The 19,374-nt window shown below is 38.5% G+C and overlaps 1 protein-coding gene across 3 annotated transcripts; it reads right to left on the bottom strand.

Moving 5' to 3' along the window:
• Positions 1-144: 144 nt before the first annotated feature.
• Positions 145-18,183, bottom strand: HDAC10 (histone deacetylase 10). Of its 3 annotated transcripts, XM_064702760.1 has the most exons (21): positions 17,901-18,183; positions 17,470-17,542; positions 16,452-16,586; positions 16,042-16,138; positions 15,298-15,395; positions 15,117-15,221; positions 14,851-14,919; positions 14,170-14,296; positions 13,633-13,698; positions 13,215-13,274; positions 12,737-12,826; positions 10,762-10,868; positions 8,438-8,505; positions 7,693-7,963; positions 6,972-7,062; positions 5,563-5,648; positions 4,995-5,048; positions 4,279-4,363; positions 3,656-3,841; positions 1,729-1,888; positions 145-1,028 (listed from the first exon to the last, which is right to left on the bottom strand). In XM_064702760.1, exons 2-21 carry the CDS (start codon positions 17,532-17,534, stop codon positions 1,003-1,005), a joined length of 2,046 nt encoding a protein of 681 aa, XP_064558830.1. In that variant the 5' UTR covers positions 17,535-17,542; positions 17,901-18,183; the 3' UTR covers positions 145-1,002. The 3 variants fall into 3 exon arrangements, with proteins under 3 accessions (XP_064558830.1, XP_064558831.1, XP_064558832.1); XM_064702761.1 differs by lacking the exon at positions 12,737-12,826; XM_064702762.1 differs by lacking the exons at positions 17,470-17,542; positions 17,901-18,183 and having other exon boundaries at positions 16,038-16,138; positions 16,452-16,581.
• Between the last annotated feature and the right edge of the window lie 1,191 nt (positions 18,184-19,374).

Below are 19,374 nucleotides of genomic sequence, written 5' to 3'. Positions count from 1 at the left end.
CTCACCCTGAACTGCCGCGACTCAGCCGACAAACACTTAACAACACGCCGGGCCCGAACAGCCTTGGGACTGTATTTGCAAACAAATCTACTAACAGTACACTGTTTCCCTCTTAATTCATGTTTTAATAAAGGCTTAGAAAAATACATATCAAAATGCAACACTACAACTTCCATTGAACAAAGGCAGGGAAAGGGGAAAGAGCTGAGCTATTACTCAAGAAAATGCTTTTATCATTAAAACGCTGCGTTTAATAAAAAAAGGGGGGGAGGAGGAGGCGTTTAGGCGAGACAGTGCGAGAGGGGAGAATGGCAAAAAACTCCTCTGTCAGGAAACAAATTTCCTGTTAGGAAAAATGCTGAAGCTAAAGTTTGGCCATTGGCTAGTTTCCAATTTAAATACCTTTTTGGACCTCAAAGGCGAGTTCAAAGAAACTCTAAACTGAAAGAGAACATGTTAATGCTCTTCGGCTCTTCTTTGTGAAAAATCTTTCACTTAGCTTTTATTTTCTTTTGAAAGAGATTTTAATTTCAAAATGGTCAAGGATGGGTATCATTTCCTCTCCAGCAATATCTGAAAACCAAAACAAATGAGAAGGGAAGCACTCTGAACAGTTGAAAAAGACAACTGCAAAGACAGATTTATTTATTCTGCATGATATAAAGTTGAACCCTGTAGGAATAACAGTATAAACATCATTTGATTTGATGTGCCTGAAATCAAAAGGTCAAATTATTGAAGCCACAATAACAAAAAAGTTCTCTTGAAAATGATCCCTAAATCATACCTGGAATACTACAAAACAAGGCATATCATGGCTATTGCCTTGGGATGTTTGTTTAATTTTGAGAATTTACATGATGTGGCCTTAGGCAACTACTAAGTCTCTGGAGATTTGGAGGTCTTATTTGTTTTACTGAGAATTTATGCTTGAAAAGAGGGCACAGTGAGGTCCTCATATTTTCCTTTTCTTCTTCTTTGTAAAATGATTCTGAAGTGAAATCAATTTCTGGAAGTCCCATCGTTCACTGAAAAGAACAGCAGTAAGGAAACTAGTTATTAACCAAGCTCATACCACAGACCCCACAAGAATATTTTTATTGGAACAGACCCCTGGTATTGGGCATTTCTTCTGAAAGATAGAATGAAGTTTTCTTTTAGAGGTGCCCACCTGGATAATTGCTTTTTTTTGTTGTTCTTGTTGAAAAAGAGTAGTCATTCAGCAAAGAAATATTTCTAGACAAGTATGCTTGAAAACATATATACCTGCCTGGCCTGATTCCTCTACAAATGCAGTGCCTGATCTCCAGCTCTTTGTAACTCTACTTGCAGCATGACTAATCATTATTGAGTTATTCGTGGACAAGTTAAACATTTTAAAATATCATCTGGTTTGGCACTATATTCAGAAAACACATCAGCAATCAGAGCCAGGGCACATCTTGTTACCCATTCTTTAAGCACATATTTTGGCAATTTCATTCCAAAATTTTGAAGTAACAGTATTCTAAGTCCCAAGGGTACAGCTCCTATGCTATGAAATGTGGTGCTTTCCAGCTCAAGTGGCAGAATTAGAAGCATTCAGAGTTTCACCAGTTTCACATTAAATCAATTTGGTCTCATTGACTTTAAATGTCCCACTGACTTACAGGACCCAGCTGTATTTATATATCATCTTTTCAGAAACTTACAGTATATAAGAGTTAAAGATAAAATCAGCCAACTTACCTGAAGACTGAAGCATTTTCCATTCCTGCTGAAACTGGTCTCTTAATGCTTTTATTTTATTTACTTTTTCTTGGGTAGGAGGTACATAAATTCCAAAGGGAGGTGTAGAAGCACCCACTAATGCTTTGGCTACACTTTGCATTAAATTTATCTCTGTGTCCTACTTAGGAAGAAAAAAATACTCCTGTGAACCAAGCTATCTTTGCTTCAGTGATACATGAAATATTTTAAAACAAGCTTTTGTAATTCAATTGCTAGCATTACTAGTAAGAATGAGGAACCTCCCATTTGCCAATAAAAATGTGTTAAAATGGAGGTTTTTTCTAAAAAATGTAAATGAATTTTCATCTGTTGTTGCAAAACTTGTTACTTTCAAATGGAGAAAGAATCTCACTTTTCCCTTTATGACTGAAATGCTGGGTTAAGGACAGAAAATAAGGACAAAAATAATGCTGGGTTTAAGGGGAGCATGGAGCTTGCTTACTTCATGCCTCATTTACTTTCTATGAGTGGAAAATAGTAATGTATTTTGCTTATTTCAGAAGTTTACTCTTTTTGACTTCTCACAGTCTAAATCAGTATCATTTCATTGCAGAAATTGGATTTGAAATGTTGATGCTATCTGAAGAGTATATTTGGAAGACTGTAACATTATTTTGTTTTTAAGAGATAATAGCATTTTTTCAAATACTTTAAAAAGCCATGCACATGCATTAGAAAATCATGATCCTGTTATGGAGCTACCTGCAGAGTACCAATATAAAAGTATCAATCTTTTTTTTAAACATGTATGCCTTATATCCTTTTATTGTGTGTGTTTACACTTCAGAATATCAGTAATTCTCTCAATTTCATACTCCTAATTAGTAGTGTGCAAATACATTATTTTTGGATACTGCATATCAGTGTACAAATTATTTTAGCTTAGCCAATTTATGAATCAGCATTGTAAATTAAAACAAACAACATTTGAGAAAACTACAGAATAAATTATGTCAAAAATCTACTTAATTGGAGGCTTAATGAATAGCATGGGGAACAGATTAGAATAAGCATACATGAACAATTTTTTGTTGTTTCTCACTGAAGAAGAACTAGAAGGCACAAAAGTAACCAAAAGTTACTGTTTAATAGATCACAAAGAGAAACTGTGTTACAACCACAGGATGCTGGGAAAGGCTAAGAGTGTAAATTGAGTTCTTTATGTGACTAGAGAAATTCATGGAAGATACATTCACTGACACAGATCACTGCTCTGGATACAGCCTCCAACTTCTAAATTCAAGCATCCTTAATGTGGTAGCATACAGAAAAAGCCTAGGAAAAGTTCCTATATTTTTTATTTTCTTTCCCATGCTCTCTACCTGAAACACAAAGCTGGGTTACTCTGGCCCTCAATTATGTATTATCCCAATTAAGTTCACTTGAAGGATATGTGCCCTTCTGATTTGTGTTCTGCAGGCTGGAAGTTGTGTGTGACAAAACTTAGGGAGAGGAGAGGAAATTTAGTGGTCTGCTATGAACAGAACAGCAGGCTGCTTTCAGTCACACTTGATGGAATGAGGCCAGATTATTTAACAGACAGGAAGTGCCTCTTTCCAGGTCACAAATGAGCTGTGGATCTCAGATAAAAATGGAAGTTGTGGCAAATTGACAGAACATCTATGGTACACAGACACAACCATGGGTTATGCCTTGTATTCATGCCTCTGCTTCCCCACTGCAGGCTGCAACAACTGCCTACAGCTCGGGGTGCAACTGTCCTTGTCTTGTTCTCAGGACAGACAGAACCCTGGGCAGTTTGTGCTGTGACCCCAGGGGTACCAAAGACAGCATAAATACAGCCAGTACTTTCTACTGGGCAGCTTGAAGCAGTTCCTACCAGTGTCTCTGCCAGTAGCAGCCATGGCTTAGCACCACTTCTTACCTCAATCACAGCAAAAACTCGAGACTCAGCCAACCCTCGGAGTAAAGCAACAAGCAGAGAAATCCCACTTATTCCAAGGCTCCTGTTTGGTCCAACAGCTATTACTGTTAGGTTTGGTTGATAACTATATGCTACAGGAAGAATGAATCCAAGCACAGCAGAAAAGAAATCATTTCCTCCAGCATCCTTTAACAACAACAACAACAAATTGGTTAGCACAAATATAAAGCCCCAAATTCCCAGATACAAAACAAAACAGAAAGGTGACTCTCAAAGCTTTTGATTGGTCTAGGAAACAGGATACTGATCTCTTTTCCCAGCAATTTTTATACTAAACATGCAGGATTATTTATCTTTTCCTTAGTGTCTTTGCAGTGCAACTCTGCCTTGCTGAAGATGAACTGCAGTAACTATGGAAGGTTTCCTCAAACCTATGCATTCTAATACACTCTAAAGCTCTGAGAAGGAGTAGTAACCTGGCAAGGGCAAAAAAAGGAAAAAAAATTCAAAGGTCCAAAGTGGAGCAAGGGGTGCAATTCTCAATGTAATTTTATAAATTTCTAAATATATTATTTCTGTTAAAGAAAATTTCTCCTATGTTGTTTCTAGAAAGTGAATCTTACCTCTTTCCAGTTTAGAGAAATATAGTGTTTGCAGCCAGTCTTTCTAGACTGTTCTTTCTCACAGATGTTTATGATAAGCATTTTTCTGTAAATAAAAACCCCATTTGAGTATTTAACCAGTTATTTCCCAATGGCATAAAAATGGAGTATTTTCCTTCATCATTCTTTAAATACTAATTCATAATACAGGAGCAAGTAACTTTGCATTAATACATTCTGAAATTTAAACAATTAAAACTGAAATTCTTTTTATAGATTTTTAAAAAGATCTTTTACAAAAGATTTTTTAAAAGATTATTAAAGACTATTGGCAAATTACTTAGAAAAAGGGGAAGTGGAAAAAAATATATAAGTAAAGAAAACTTTCAGTAAGGAACTCTGCATCAGCAATATGTGCCTTCTGCAGTTATAGGGGAGATAGGTCTCCTATTTAATTAACAATTGCCTTATTTATCATGCTGTATTTTCAATAACAATCTAAATTTCAATCAATACAGAAGGATTATACTTCACCACTAAATGCATGAAATCGCATTTAGAGACAATTTCTCTTTGAATATGTATTTGAGGATGTTTTGTATCATGTCTCAAGGTAAACTTCATAAATGTGAGCTCATGACTGGTTCCTTAGTGCAGATTTCATCACACATATAAACACCTATGAATATTCAGAAAGCCCTTGGGACTGTACCCCCTAATGCAAAGGGAGGCCTCACCCATCTTCTGTGTTTGGTATCATCTGCATGTCTCCAACAAATACACAAAGCACTCTGCAAGAAACAAAAATTTACATATTTCTACAATTGATTTTTTTTCAGTTAGTGCAATTTGTATAAAACTTTGTGTATAGATTAGAAGCATTAAAAAGAATGTATATTGAATTTGGTCCATTAAAAGTAAAAATAAAATACATTTAGGGCAGCTCAAGGGAACCCCATTTCTTCCATCAAATACTGGGGAGGAAAAACAAAACAAAACAAAACAAAAAAAAAAAAAAAAGAAAAATCAAGAAATCATCCCCATGCCAAAGCCAACTGAAATCTGACAAAGGAAGTGTAGGCTAGCACAGCCATCATCCTTACAAATGTTTTGCCTTTGGAAAGGCAAAAGGCCGTTGCTGGTGTACACACTGTTACCTGGATTACATGTTGAAACTGCTACGCATGTGGGCATGCTATTTATTTTAAAATCAAGGTTTCACAGGCAATTTGCCATATTTGCCACATTTACTATTTGATTTTAACATGTTGCCAAAGGGCTCTAAATGCAAACATACAAATTCACCTTTGAAATCCAAAACGAACAGAATGTCTTAGTGCAACAGCAGCAGAAAGAGCAGCTGTGGGTGATGCTGCAATTCCATTACACACCTACAAAATAAATTTTTCATTGAGAAGCAATGCTGCAAAAGATCAGGTCATTTTTTAAGTGTAACAGCTATATTAATTATTTTCTACAGGAAGGCCATATTTCATTATTATACTGCACTATTATTGCAAAAGTATGGTGCTATACCAGAAGACAACTGTAAAAATAACTTTTCCAGAGGAAGGCCATGTTTACTGGGTCTCTAGATAGTCTGCAAACTGGGCAGAAAAACACACCCTATGAAAAGGAGGTTGTTCCTGAATATTCTGACTCTTCCTTTAACCTAGGGAAGCTATTCTTTTTTGGAAAATACAATTGCCACAATACTCAGTCAACCCTTGAGTGTTCATTTGTGGTGTGTGCTTTGAACTCTAAATAAAAGCTAAGCAAAAAGATATGTTTCCCCCTCATTGCTCCTCTTTGTCAGCACAAAAACCTAACTTACACCTGCAACTCATTAGAAGTTCTACTTCTTTTTACCAGTAACCATTTCTTAAAATCTACTTATAGGCTGTCCTGGAGCTCTGTGCAGTTTATAATGTCAGAAATTTGTCCCTAGGATCTTCACATGTGACTTCCAAGAGCAAGATGTCTTGGAAGAAAGAGGCCATTGTGGTAGCTACTCTTCCTTGGGGGCCTGGAACCTTAAAGAGAGCTTTTCACTCAAAGGAAGAGTGACTTATTATGATGGAATATTTTTAATTTGTTTTCAGTTCTTCTTCTCTGCTCATCCAAGTTTTTACACATAAATATGGATATGCACCCTCTAAGCCTGCCCTCTCTTCATTCCTGACCCTGCAAGGATCAAAACACTGAACAAGAATTACTCTGTTCAGAACCAGAGCATTCAGCAGAGCTGTTGAAAACATCACTAAAGAGTAAGTGCGTGCATGCACATGTAAATCAAAATTTACTGCGTAAACTTTGCACATTAAGACATGAAAAGTATTGGCATTTCTTCAGATTTCTGCTGTTCCTTACTGGTGCTTGATAGAGCAACCTCTGCTCCCTTTAGCTGGAAGGCTTAATGCCTGGCTCCCCCTGAGTCTGAGAGCAGTGAGCAGGCTCTTAGGGACTCATTCTGTGACTACCTACACAAAGTCTGGACAATGAGTTGCCCAAAGATGATTAGAAAGATGGATTGGGGTTAACACTATCCCTAAATAGTCCTTTTCTCATCTTGCATGCTCACTCTCATAGCCAAACACATTGCAGCATTGGGAGATAAATAGTAACTAGTATCTGGGTAACAATATAGTAGAAGCAAAAAATCAGAGGAATCCCACTCCACCCCCACCCCCAAGACCAAGGAAGGATCTTATTACCTCCTTCTTAAGTATCTTATCTAGGATCACAAATGTACTGCCAAGAGAGAGCAAAGTTTTGTCTTCTTTCACAAGGTCTGCATAAAAGCCACTGTAAGTAAAATAAATTACAGGAAGAAAAACTAGGTTAGAGGCAATACTGTCTTCATAGGGAACACTGATAAGTGCTTTGCAATTAGTATTAATGAAATACATTTTGTATAGGTGCTACACACTGATTCTCAGAAACCTGCTCTAGCAGGAAGATGACAACACCGGTGCCTGACAGTCTTCATCTCCCTAAAACTCTCTCCATTCTGCACTGGGAAGAAAACAAACATGTCTGATGCTATTCAGGAAACAGAATTCTCTCTAAATTAGACTAAGACACGACCAAACATTGCATTTCTCAAATCAGAGCAGTTTGGTATTTTTTCCACCTAGAAGTGAGTACAGAGCTTTACAACAGCTTCCTAGCAAAACCTCTTTCTAAATTAATACATTTGCATTAGCTATCCTATCTCTATTGAAAGAGTTATAGAAAAAAAGTATTCTGATTATTTAAAGAATTTCAGGTTATGAGTGCTATACAACACAAATGTCTTCATTTATAAAGGAAGAAATTCTGGCTGTAACTGAGTAGACTAAGTCCAAACAGATGACCATGGCAGACACAGAGCTAGATAACAGTCTGTACAGAGACCTCTCATCCTCTCTGGAAAATAAAATAAACAGGACCAACCTCACAAGAGCTTTTATTTCTGTTTCATCCATTTCCTTCACCAGCTGAACATGTTCAGGAAGAAAATGTTCTGAACCTTCAGAGCCAGTTGTTGCTGTTTTGATGGGAGGCACTGGAAATAGAATATTTTTCATGTGCAATTCCAAAAACCTTTCTACTTTGACAGTGTTGTTGTTGTTAGTTATCTGAGATGCATCTTCTGTGGAGGGATTTGAATTAGCCTTCTTTAGTAAATGTGATTTGGTGCTCAAATTTTGTAAAAATGATGTATCTAGAGAAAAAGAAAGATGGGTTTCACAGGTATTAGTTTCTAAGCAATATGTTAATATTGGGATGTATTTATTCACAAATAGAATACATCAGTATTCACAGTATGCATATTTACTCCCATGCACTAGCTACAATACTTGCTGACACAGATATTATTTCTTCAGTGCTACTACATTTATTTTCATCTAGTGAAAGGTCATATATTGTAATGAAGCTTATGCCCCTATTTTTGACAAAGAAAACAGCATCCTCAAACAAAGATATCAAAGTGCTACTTTTTGACATGATGTTTGCCAGCTTCAGAGAGTTTTTTTTCTGACCAGCTGAAGACATGACCTCAAATGAAGCCCCATACTTCTTCATCAGTCACTTGACTAATAACTTCTTGTTAGTCCACTGGTATTAATTTTAATAATTTTCAATTTCTGTATAAATCCATTTATTAATAATATTTGCTCGAATGAAGAGAAACTACCTTCATAAGTCAACCATTTCCAGTAGGGTTTATGTGCTGCTCTCACATTTTGAATAGATTCAACAGCACTAAAAAATAAACCAGATTAACAGTATTAGCAATAAAGAAAATCATAAAAGGAATCATAACTTACTTCAACAAAAAATCAAAACCAAAAAATCCAACTGAAAATGAAGAAACTTTGATTTCTTCCAAGAATCCAAATCAGAACAGGAGTCAATAGGCACATTGCTTGAAAAGATTAGAGTCAAAGAAGAAAGTGAAGAGCACATACAGCATGTACACACATTTATACATTGAGTGAAATCCCAACCCTGCTGTTGGAGGAAGCACACCTGTATGAGTTCAGGAAAAATTTTTCCTGTCTGTCAATATCTTGCCAAGAGATTTTATCTACACAATGTAAAGATTTAATTAGACTGATTCAAAAGCAAGACAATCTGTTCAGGAACTAAGTAAATCACATACCCTGCTATTCTTTGTGTTGAAGTCTCCTTTTTAGCATCACTGGTTATATCATGGTATTATTATTTGGCACCACTATTTGCAGCACTATGGGCAAATGGTCCCATTGCATCAGCTATCATACAAACAGAATTCAGGTCGTGTTAAATCCAGAAGAAATTCTGTGTACTTGCAGATTACTTGTCAGGTGTTCAGGAGCTGGGCTGATATGTTGGATAAGTATGTAATCAACTCTCTATGATATAGGATGACAGCAATCTGAGATACCACAATTGGTAGAGAAGAAAAAGAGGGCACAGAGGGGTTATGGGATGTGCTAGGAGCAAAATATCAAGTTTTGCTCCATAAGTTTACCAAATGAAACTCAGCCCACAGTCTGTGTATATACACACTGCTTCCCTGACTGATCCAAGCTCTGAGCTTTAACTAACACAGCCAGCTGGGAGGTGCTGCCATTAAAGTACATGAGGAGCATTTCTGCTAGAAAAAGCACAGGACAGGTACTTGTGGGAACTCAGCACATCACTCCTCATGTCCCGAGTTACTGAGATAACCCCTGGGGGGCTTGGAAATCCTGGAATGTTGCCAGAAGTGCTTGGTGGTTGGATTTTGACCCTGCACGGGATGTGCCACCTGTATGAGGACAAGAGGATCACTTGGGGATAAGTGGTGAAGGAATTAATTATTCACAGGGTGAAAATACAGGTTTTGGGATTTTGGTACAGGGGGGTTTTTAGGAGACAAGATGGAGGAATTAGGGCGTGCCTTGTCCTTCTCCTCTTCTTCTTGTCACCCATCTTTGGTGGTGATGCTGGCACTTTAAGATTGGTTCACATTAAATGTGCACTTGTTAACAAGGGTAAAAGGTATTGGAAGGTAAAGGTAAATATCTTATACATAGTTTTTAGTATAAAAATGGACAACCACCCAGTGGGAGGTCAGTGTGCCCATGGCTGTCTTGCTGGGCAGACCTCTGTCAGGCTGGGAGACAACTTTGTAGATAAGAAATAATAAACAATATTGAAGACTGAAAAATCTGAAGAGTGCACTCGTCCGTTGGAGCGCGGGTTGTCCCAAGGCCATTCTACACCCGACCGGGCAGAGACAACAGGCCGAGAACGGAGACGAACTGAGCTGGGATAAAGATGGAGGACAGGACATAGAGATGTGGAGGAGATGGTGCAGACAGGTAGAGAGAAAGACACTCTTTAGATGTGGGACTGACTCAGGCCCAAGGTTCAGAATGCTTTACTAGGTCATATTTCACCACTGTACACACACAGTCTTAGTGTCTCTAAAAAGAAGTTAGACTTGAAATTTAATGTACAGCTCTACATAGTCAAGTGCCTTTGCACCCCAGAGCTCGATGCTCCAAATTCCAGAAACACAAGAATTCATCAAGACCAGCTTGCATAGCCTCAACTCTCAGTGATGAGAGCAAGGTTTGCCCCAGCTGTTGCTGTACTGCAGTGACTGAAGTGGCTCTGGGGTCTGAAGCACCACCCCTTGCAGCTGCATACCTTCCCAAATACTGGCTGTAGATAACTGGTATTACCTTGATTTCAGCAGGATTATCTCAGCCTCCAGTGAGATCAATTTCTATAGGATAACAAGGCCTATGGATAAAATGGCTTATAGTTTTATGCTGTTAGATCTCACAACTTGAAGTAATTTCAGAAACAAAAGTATATAAAACTGTACCTTGAACGACTTTTTCAAAATACAAGTTATCCAAAGTAGAAAATAATATATTATAACTACCATATTAAAGCTTTACTTCAGCAAAATGTTTAAAGCATGCATGTCTCTAGTCTCTTTAAAAAACACATTAATTGTTCTAAAATTCTTTATATGCTTACCTTAGACAAGGTGCCATTTCTCCAGTTATTTGAGGTACAGGATCTCCAAGCAAAGTTCTTACAGTCATGCACACTGATTCACCCAATGATTTCAAGTGGTATCCACCCTAAAAATATTTTGTGTCAACTAAGGGTCAAGTACTTTTAATATCTCTCTGAATTTCAACAGAGAAAATAAACTATGTTTTTGAAATGTATCTGTATTTACAGAAACAGAAGATGATATGCAAGTGTATCTAAGTGTGGGATCTCAGCACCTCAGGACTGAGGTGCCGAGCCACCGAGACCACCCTTGGGGGGCTTGGGAGTCCTGGAATGTTGCCAGAAGTGTCTGGTGGCTGGACTTTGATCCTACACCAGAGACGACACCTGTATGAGGATAGGAGGATTTCACCGGGGTGAATGGCGAAGGGATTAGTTAATTAGACGGTGAGACACAGGGTTTAGGATTTATGTACAGGGGGGTTTAGAGAAGTAAGATGGAGGAATTGGGGCGTGTCCTGTCCTTCTTCTTCTTCTTCTCCTCCATCTTCTGTGGTGATGGTGGCACTTTCGGATTGGTCATTACTAAAAGTGCACCGGACAATAAAAATAAAAAGGATTGGGGAAAAATGATAAATATTGTACACGTAACCATGGGTATAAAGATGGGCGACTGCCCGGAGGGCGGCACAGTGTGCTCATGGCTGACTGCTGAGCAGACCTCTGTCGGGCCGAAAGAAAATCTTTTAGATAAACAATTAATAAACATAAAGACCGAAAGAAGAACTGAAGCCTCTTCTCGTTCTTTGATACGCGGGCTGCCCCAAGGCCACTCCGGGCCTTTCCAGGCCCTCCAAACAGCCGAAAACCGGACATCTAAGTCAATGATTTTTCAATACAAAAACAGTAACTTAGTGGCCACCTGCTGGACTTCATTGGCATCTCACGATTGAGAGCTCACTTTGTCATAGTTCAGGTAACTTCAGAAATCAGTCATTACTTTGCCATAAAAACAAACGCCTTCTCCATTCCCATCACAATATGCCATCTTCAACAGCCCTTGTGGAAAATTCCTTAGAAGGCAAATGCCATCACTGTCCTCTAAAACAGCTATACAAGAGAAATCCCCCACAGCCTGACACTTTTAAGACGTGGTTGCCTAATAGTTTGGCAGAATCTGGAGAAGAAGATGGATTTAAGACTGGTAGGTGACATGCAGGAAGCCATCTATCACCTATGGAGCAGCCACACCACCTGTGTGTGAATGCTTACTTGCACTTCAGCTAATAGACAAAAATATCTATAATAACCTGCTACAGAGAAGGATGATGGAAGAAGGGCCATGCAAAACAAAAGGTCATGTGAATCAATTAACATACAGCTCACTCTTGAAGTCCTTGTTGGCAGCAATATTTCCACACATTTGTTTACTTGAAATGCCACTATTTTTCTAACATGCAGCAGAAATAGGGGGTTGAAGTCTAGATTTCAAAAGGAGAAAACATTTTAATTGTTTAAAAGAAGAATAAAAAGAGCTCCTAAAGAGCCTGCATACAGTCATTAAATCAAAAAGGAGGGAATTTTCTAAGTGTTCCATTACTAAGTAAGAGTATATTTATGTTAAAGGTTTTATAAAATCTCCTGGAGCAAGATAAACTTGTAAAAACATTGTTGATGCAGCCTATTCACTAAATACATTTTAATGAGTTTGGGACTGTCAAGAGCAGTAGACTAATCACTGTTCACAAGAACTGAACAGATTTGTGGAAGATATGTTTTTCTGAATGATGAGCATGTGGCTCCTTTGTTTCAAAACTCTGTAGTGTAAGAGCACTGTCAAATCTTAGCCATTTTTTGCATTCCTTGTACTCAAAAGAAAGATAAAAATAAGAAATTATTTTGTTAAGAAGTTTTGCTTTCTAGCTTCTAGTTTGCCCTAAATGGCTGTAATACAAAGACCTTTCCCCTGGGAGTACATTTCAAAAGTCTTTACCTCTAGGATGACACACAGCTTTCCATTAGCTAACTGCATCAGGAAATGGGTAAGGTGGGCAAAAACCTCAGGAGTAGCATTCATCTGACCCTAAACCAAAGAAAAAATTTTAAGAGATGATACCTTGATTCAAAAACACTGGTAAGAAACCCAAACAAACAATCTGACATAGCCAAGTCTGAGATGGAATAGCAGAGCACTTGCCTCTCATTATACCAAACAGAATGCTGAACCAACTGCATTTAAGGCAGTGAAAAAAACCAACACAGTAATTACACATATCCCTTACACATATGGGATAATCTGTCTTTAGATGTCTTGTTGTAATATTGAATGAACAAAGGTCACCCTAAAGATTCAAGCATGTATTTTTAGCTTGATCAATGTGAATTTCACTTAGCAATCACAGGATTAAAACAGCAGGAATATTTTCCTAACAGATTCATGACTGACAACACAAAGACCACAAGTTACTTACTTCAGGGTCACCAACTCCAGAATCATATCCAGAGGAGACAATAACCAGTTCAGGATCAAACTGTTATAAAAGAGAGACAGTTGCAGCACATCTTTAGGTCCTATTTTCAATTGTAGGGATTACAACTGTACCATGATCAGTTGCTATTTCAATTTGAATATGAACACAAGTAAGGATTCTCCTTGAATACATTACCCTTTTACACTATTTTTGTACATGCTGGAGAAGTTGCAGATGATTGTGTTGAATATGTAAAAGCTAAAATGCTATAAATACTATTCAGTTGATCAGGGCAACATCACACCAGCAGAATAAATGTATTAACTGTGCTACTGGCATTTACTGCATTTCTGTAAAATATTCAATGGTACCTGCTTTAGAAACACTCAGGAAATGCTCTTTGGCACTAAAAAATTACCTCAAAAGCCATTGGAAGCAACACATGGAAAAATGCAGCAAGATAATCTGAATTTCCCATCCCAACCTGAAAAATATGAGAAACACAGGGTATGTTTTCCAGTTGGAATGATAAATTTTCTAAGGTTCTTCAAGACTGTAGGGAAAGATAGGAGAAGTTAAAGATGAGGGAATCTTATGAAGTACAGTAAAAAATCCTCTATTTAAGTAAAACACAGAAATATCCACCATTTTTAATCTTAATGAGCTTCAGTCCTCTGCTAAACAAGGATGTAAATGTCTCCTGAAACACTTTTTGATTTGATGGCTAGGCAAGATATTAAATTAAAAATAAGTGTGTTAATTCTTCTCTCCCTTTTATTTTTCAAACATTACCACATTCTGAGCCATATTTTCCCAGCAGACCTTCCCCTAACAGGAAGGACATACACTGTGCAAGACATTTGCCAAGCAAGTGAAGCAGTGAACTTACTCACAAAGTATTCCACAAAGGATGAGATACAAAACTATTGCTTTGTTGTGCTTAAACAATATTTACCTTATTCCAAGGCAAATTTATGTTAAAACCTTTTCCTTTTCCCAGACCAACAGCATCATAATCAGATTCTTTCAGTGATGGCCAGAATTCCTGATGCTCATAGCGATGCCAAGAAAAGTACAAAACACTGAAAATAAAAAAAAATAAAAACCCAATTTGACAAAAGGATTGTGGAAATTGCTTTATATCCTGAACCTGATGACTGCATGGCCTGAAAACAAGAAAATAAAACTATCCTATTCTTTCTCATTAGTTTTCTCAAAGGATGTAGACTGTGAAAATTGGTAGAGTAGGTCCTATGCCAAAATTAACTTAAAAATTAACATGCTAAAAATTACTTATGTCACTTTAAAAAAAATATAAATCTCACATATTTTATCCAACTGCTACTTGAAGACTTTGACTGAGAGATTCATAAACAGATAACAGATGTACTACCTGAGTAGTGGCAAATCGTCGTAATCATATTGCTTGTTATTCTTTAAAGTAAAAGAGATTTACATTTTATTTTGATTTAGATATTAACTTCTATTTTGTAACAAATGAAAAACAGAGAGACTAAAATAGCAAGGCCAATGTCTCACAAGATTCTAGTTTCAGAAGTTTAAGAAATCTTATTCTCTAGAAAGGCAAGCAATCTTTAAACAGCTGACATTAAAGAAGAAAAAAAATCCTTCAAACCTTGGATCTTCTTCAAATATATATTGAGTTCCTTGCCCATGGTGCACATCCCAGTCAACAATTAGGATTCTGTACAGATCAGTAAAAGAAAACATTCAGAGGAAGAGCTACAGCATCTTAATCTACAGAAGGTGTAAATGAAAAATGTTTTTCTGAACCAAAAGGAACATGACAGCCAGAAAGCTCTAGACATTAATCTAAACCAGTACAATGTCAAACTGTTGTTTACACGTTAAAAGTTCCTCTAGAGTCAGCCAAGCACTTACCTCTGCAGACCATATTTCAGTTTTGCATATTCTGCTGCAATAGCCACGTTGTTGAACAAACAGAACCCATTAGCTGCATTCCTCTGGCTGTGGTGACCTGGAGGTCTGAACCAAAATTTTATAAATTATTCACAACAGAATGAATTTTGCTAAGTGAAAATTTCCTCAGGTATGTTCTTACCTGACTAAGGCCATTCCATTGCGCACTTTCCCAGCCATCACAGCGTCCACCAGCTGCAAAGCTGCTCCTACAGCCAGCCTGGCACAGTGGTAAGTGCTCTGAGAAGGAGAAACTCATCAGCTTAAACAGGGCACCCACGAGTGCTTTAGCATCCCAACAGCAAACTGTCCTGACATAATTCCACCCCACTGAAGCTATACAAAGATAGCTGAAACAGAACTTTACAACACAGGCTCCAATGTGCTTTCCCCTATGATTACCAGGGGAAATCTTTATAAGGATGCTCTTTGTGGAGCAGTCAAAAATGAGAGATGGATGTATTGAGTGAAATAACATGGCATCTTTGAAAATAAGGAATGAAACCCTACAGAAACATAGCACAGAAGACTTCATCTCCATTTCATGGAACAACATTTAAGAGCAATTGTTACCAAAATGTGATTTGCAGGTCACTAATGGTCTACACAGTGACATTAAGTGACAAAAATAGAGCTAAAATTTGAGTAGTGCATTATACTGTTATGATACAATTACAAAATAGATGACAGGACACTTGAGCAATTTAAATTACAGCATTATACTAAACTAGAAACAGAAAATTACAATATCATAAATAAATGTGAGACTACATCAGTAGCAAAAGAAGTATTTTTAATTTTCCCTTTCTTAGAAAAATTCCACTCAGGTGCAGTAACTCAGAAATAGTTGTAACTCCCAAGAGAGGAAGCAGTTTAACTTACACACCGGATGAAAGAAAAAAGCATCATAATTTTCAGAGACCCTTTTCAGCTCCTCCTCATTCATTGTCTGAGTGCTTTTTGCCACTTCCAAGTGCTCTAAACTGCAGGGGAAAGAGATTAACACAACACTTAAATAAGCCACTATAAATATTTTTTAGAAGTTTACTTGTATTCCTATGTATAAATCAGCATTCATTGCTTAAGACCCCACAGAGCGGGAATGTGGATTTAGTGGAATAGCAGATTCATAATTCAACACCTATGCCATACTCAACATTGTGACACATTTTCCACTGAAATTAATGGAAGCCATTGCATTTTGGAACAGTCTTTTCAAATGGATCAAAATATAATCTGGAGGTATGAGATCTGCTGTTTCATTGGATTAATCTGAATGAAAGTTAAGTTTCAGACCTGTGAACCAACAGGATCTCCTCCTCGCTTCCTTCTCTGACGGGCACATGGACACACCTTTCCACAAGATGGTAACTTCTAAGCTGCTCATAGGAGGATGAAAGTCTTTCTGGCACTTCAATATCACAAATGGGACTAAAAATAAAAATTATTATATTACTGTAATATTATACCACCACAGGTAACTAATACACTTCATAAAGCCTAGCTTTTAACTCCCCATTTTAAGAAAATTCATTGCCCTCAAAGAGAGATAGATGAGAGTAAAAATGGAAAAAAATTCTTGAAGCATTTTCTGTTTCAGAACTCAGTCAGAAATTGATTCTAAAATATGTAAGCAAAAATGTCTTAAAAAAATCCCAAACAAACTATACAGTAGCATCATTTTTTGTTTCTTCTCTCACTGGTAAAAAGTTGCTTAACTACAGACACGGGAATGCTGCAATTAAAAGCTGTAGGCTACAATGAAGGTGAACAGAGAAGAAGCAGGTGTGGGAGAGAAGACAATGGATTGTTACTCTGTGCACTGCAAAGAAACTCCTCTGATTTATGCAAATTTATCTAATATTATATTACGTAATGTTATATTACGTAATAATATGACGTAAAATATACCAATTTCTAACTTAATGTAATTGACATGTTTCAGCTGAGTGAGTATATCTGCACACTTTTCCACGGTCAATGATACTTTAATTTTATAAACAATATAATTAGCTTAAAACACATTATTTAGGGGACTACTCAGACGCTTCATCCTAACATTTCTTTTAAGGCCTCCCAGACTGGATGCCTGCAGCTTCTCAAATCTAGTTTTAGATAATCATTACAGTATCTAGATAAAAACTGTGAATAAAATATTTTTTTCCTCTTAGAGGAAAGACTTTCTTTTTACTCGGAAATGACAGGAAGTACCACCAGATACTTCCTATTGCATTTACAAAACATGCATTTATGTGGCAGTGCTCTCACAAGTCCTAACAAGAATTCATTAATAAAAACAACAGCAGTGACTTACTCTTTCCAAAGCAGTTTGTGAGTGGTCATCTCCTCATCATAAATCAGTGCTGTTCCTGAAGCCATTGCTACAACTGAGCAGAACAGAAACACCAAGACACATATTTCACAGCAGAAGTCAACTTAAACCAGTTGCTATCACATTAGATAGTAAGAATATAAGCACAGAGCATACCTGCTTGCACGACACCTTTGTACTTTAAACTTCGTACTTACAGAGCGAAATCAAAGGGAGACATTAAGGACTCAGATTCTGACAAAAGTGCACCCCCCGAAATTGGGTGCGGGCCGGCAGGATTCACAGTGACCGAGCGCTCCAGAGCCGGGCGCCGGCACTCCGGCTGCGGGGCTCACCCGGCGCCCCAAGCCCCCGTGCGAGCAGCGGAGGCTCCGAGCCCAGGCCGCTCCTCCCCTCATGGCACACAGACTCACCTGTGCGGCCGGCCCAACAGCGCGGGGACAACTGGAGCTACAGAGCCACAAAGTAGGAACAACAGAATTTCATACACCGCGGCACAACAGTCACAGGGATCTGCCTGGTTTAGAACTTCATCGGTCTCTCACAAACCCCAGAGAGACGCTGAAGAGAGGCAAAAAAGCCGACGGGCAGGCAGCGGATGCGAGCGCGCTGGGTACCTGGGCCGCCGCTCGCGTACCGCAGAGCCCCGCAGCCCCTCACGGAACCAGCCCGACTCCGCAGCCTCCCACGGAAACAGCCCGGCCCCGCGCCAGGCCGACGCCTTCCGAGGGCGGGGAGGGCGGCGCGTCCCGGGGCTGGCTGTGGGCGTGCCCTGCGCCGCCCCGCCCCGGCCCGGCAGGAGCGCGGCTTGAGGCGCGGTTCGAGTGACGCTGCGGAGCTCCGGGGGCTACAGCCTCTGGAGGGGTTTTAGCGTGGGACTGATCCATGAGTGAAACAGCCCGCAGCCCCGGGCTGTGTGGCATCCTCTGGCATAATGAAAAATAAAGAGCGAGCCTGGACCAAAGGGGTGACTGCTCCTTTTCCGCAGAGGGACGGGTCCGGGCGCTGATGCCTCTCTGCCCGTCCGAGGCGGGCCGGGGCAGCCGGCCCGTGTGTGTACACAGCGTATTTCATTACTGACCGCTTTTTTATTGGTTTCTTTTCCTCGCTTTTCTCTACGCGATTTCCCAGTTCATGGTAGAAAGTGATGGAACAGGTGTCATCACATTAAATAAATAACCTGATACAAACCTGCACTTTTGGGGAATGTATCCAAACCCCAGATCATTACAGGTGTGAATTTTAGAGATCTCCTGCCCATAAACTTTCCCCGTATTTGTTTAAAGAAAATATAATAATAGACGCTGTATTATTGAAGTAGTTTCTAATATATGTATTACCACCTGTTACTGTGTTTATTATACACATTTATAAAACTAAAGTCAAGTTCTGTCCATCTTCACGTAGTCTTTCATTTCAGTGTATTGCACTGACCATGAGGATCCTAATCATATGCCTACTGTAATTTTTTTAAATATTTTGACTCCATTATTTCCCTGCAGATCATTTGGAGAACGAGTAAATTTTATAAATTAACTTTTGTAATCTGTTTGAAAATGAAAAGGGACTTTTCAGTAGCAGGGGTTTGATTTATGACACCCAATAACCAAATTTTTTTGCGACTGGGGCCAAACATACTGGGTTAATTATTCTTCTCTTTATTCCACTCTCATTCCGGCGAAAGCGACCAGCAGAGGGCTGCCTCCTTTCAAAATACTCCAACGGGAGACAATGAGGCAGATTCATGACACATTAGGCAAGGGAAAATTTAGCTAACTGGAGAAAATGGTAGAGCAAGAGGTATAGACAAATACATTGAAAGCAGCTGGATTTGAAACTGGTTTATGCTGAGTTTTGCACATATTACATTTTTTTTTAAATCATAAC

Source organism: Zonotrichia leucophrys, chromosome 1A, assembly GCF_028769735.1.
Source record: "Zonotrichia leucophrys gambelii isolate GWCS_2022_RI chromosome 1A, RI_Zleu_2.0, whole genome shotgun sequence".
Taxonomy (NCBI): Eukaryota; Metazoa; Chordata; class Aves; order Passeriformes; family Passerellidae; genus Zonotrichia; species Zonotrichia leucophrys.
Note: the sequence above shows the minus strand (reverse complement) of the source record. Positions and strands in the feature narration are given on the sequence as shown.

Bases quoted from the DNA above. Each gene is read 5' to 3' on its own strand.
- HDAC10 (XM_064702760.1), bottom strand. From the start codon at position 17,534: ATGGCTTCAGGAACAGCACTGATTTATGATGAGGAGATGACCACTCAC. The intron at 8,506-10,761 runs GTAAGCATATAA...TTTATTTTTTAG, and splicing joins GAAATGGCACCTTGTCTAAG to TGCTGTTGAATCTATTCAAA. The intron at 1,029-1,728 runs GTAAGTTGGCTG...TGTTCTTTTCAG, and splicing joins GAAAATGCTTCAGTCTTCAG to TGAACGATGGGACTTCCAGA.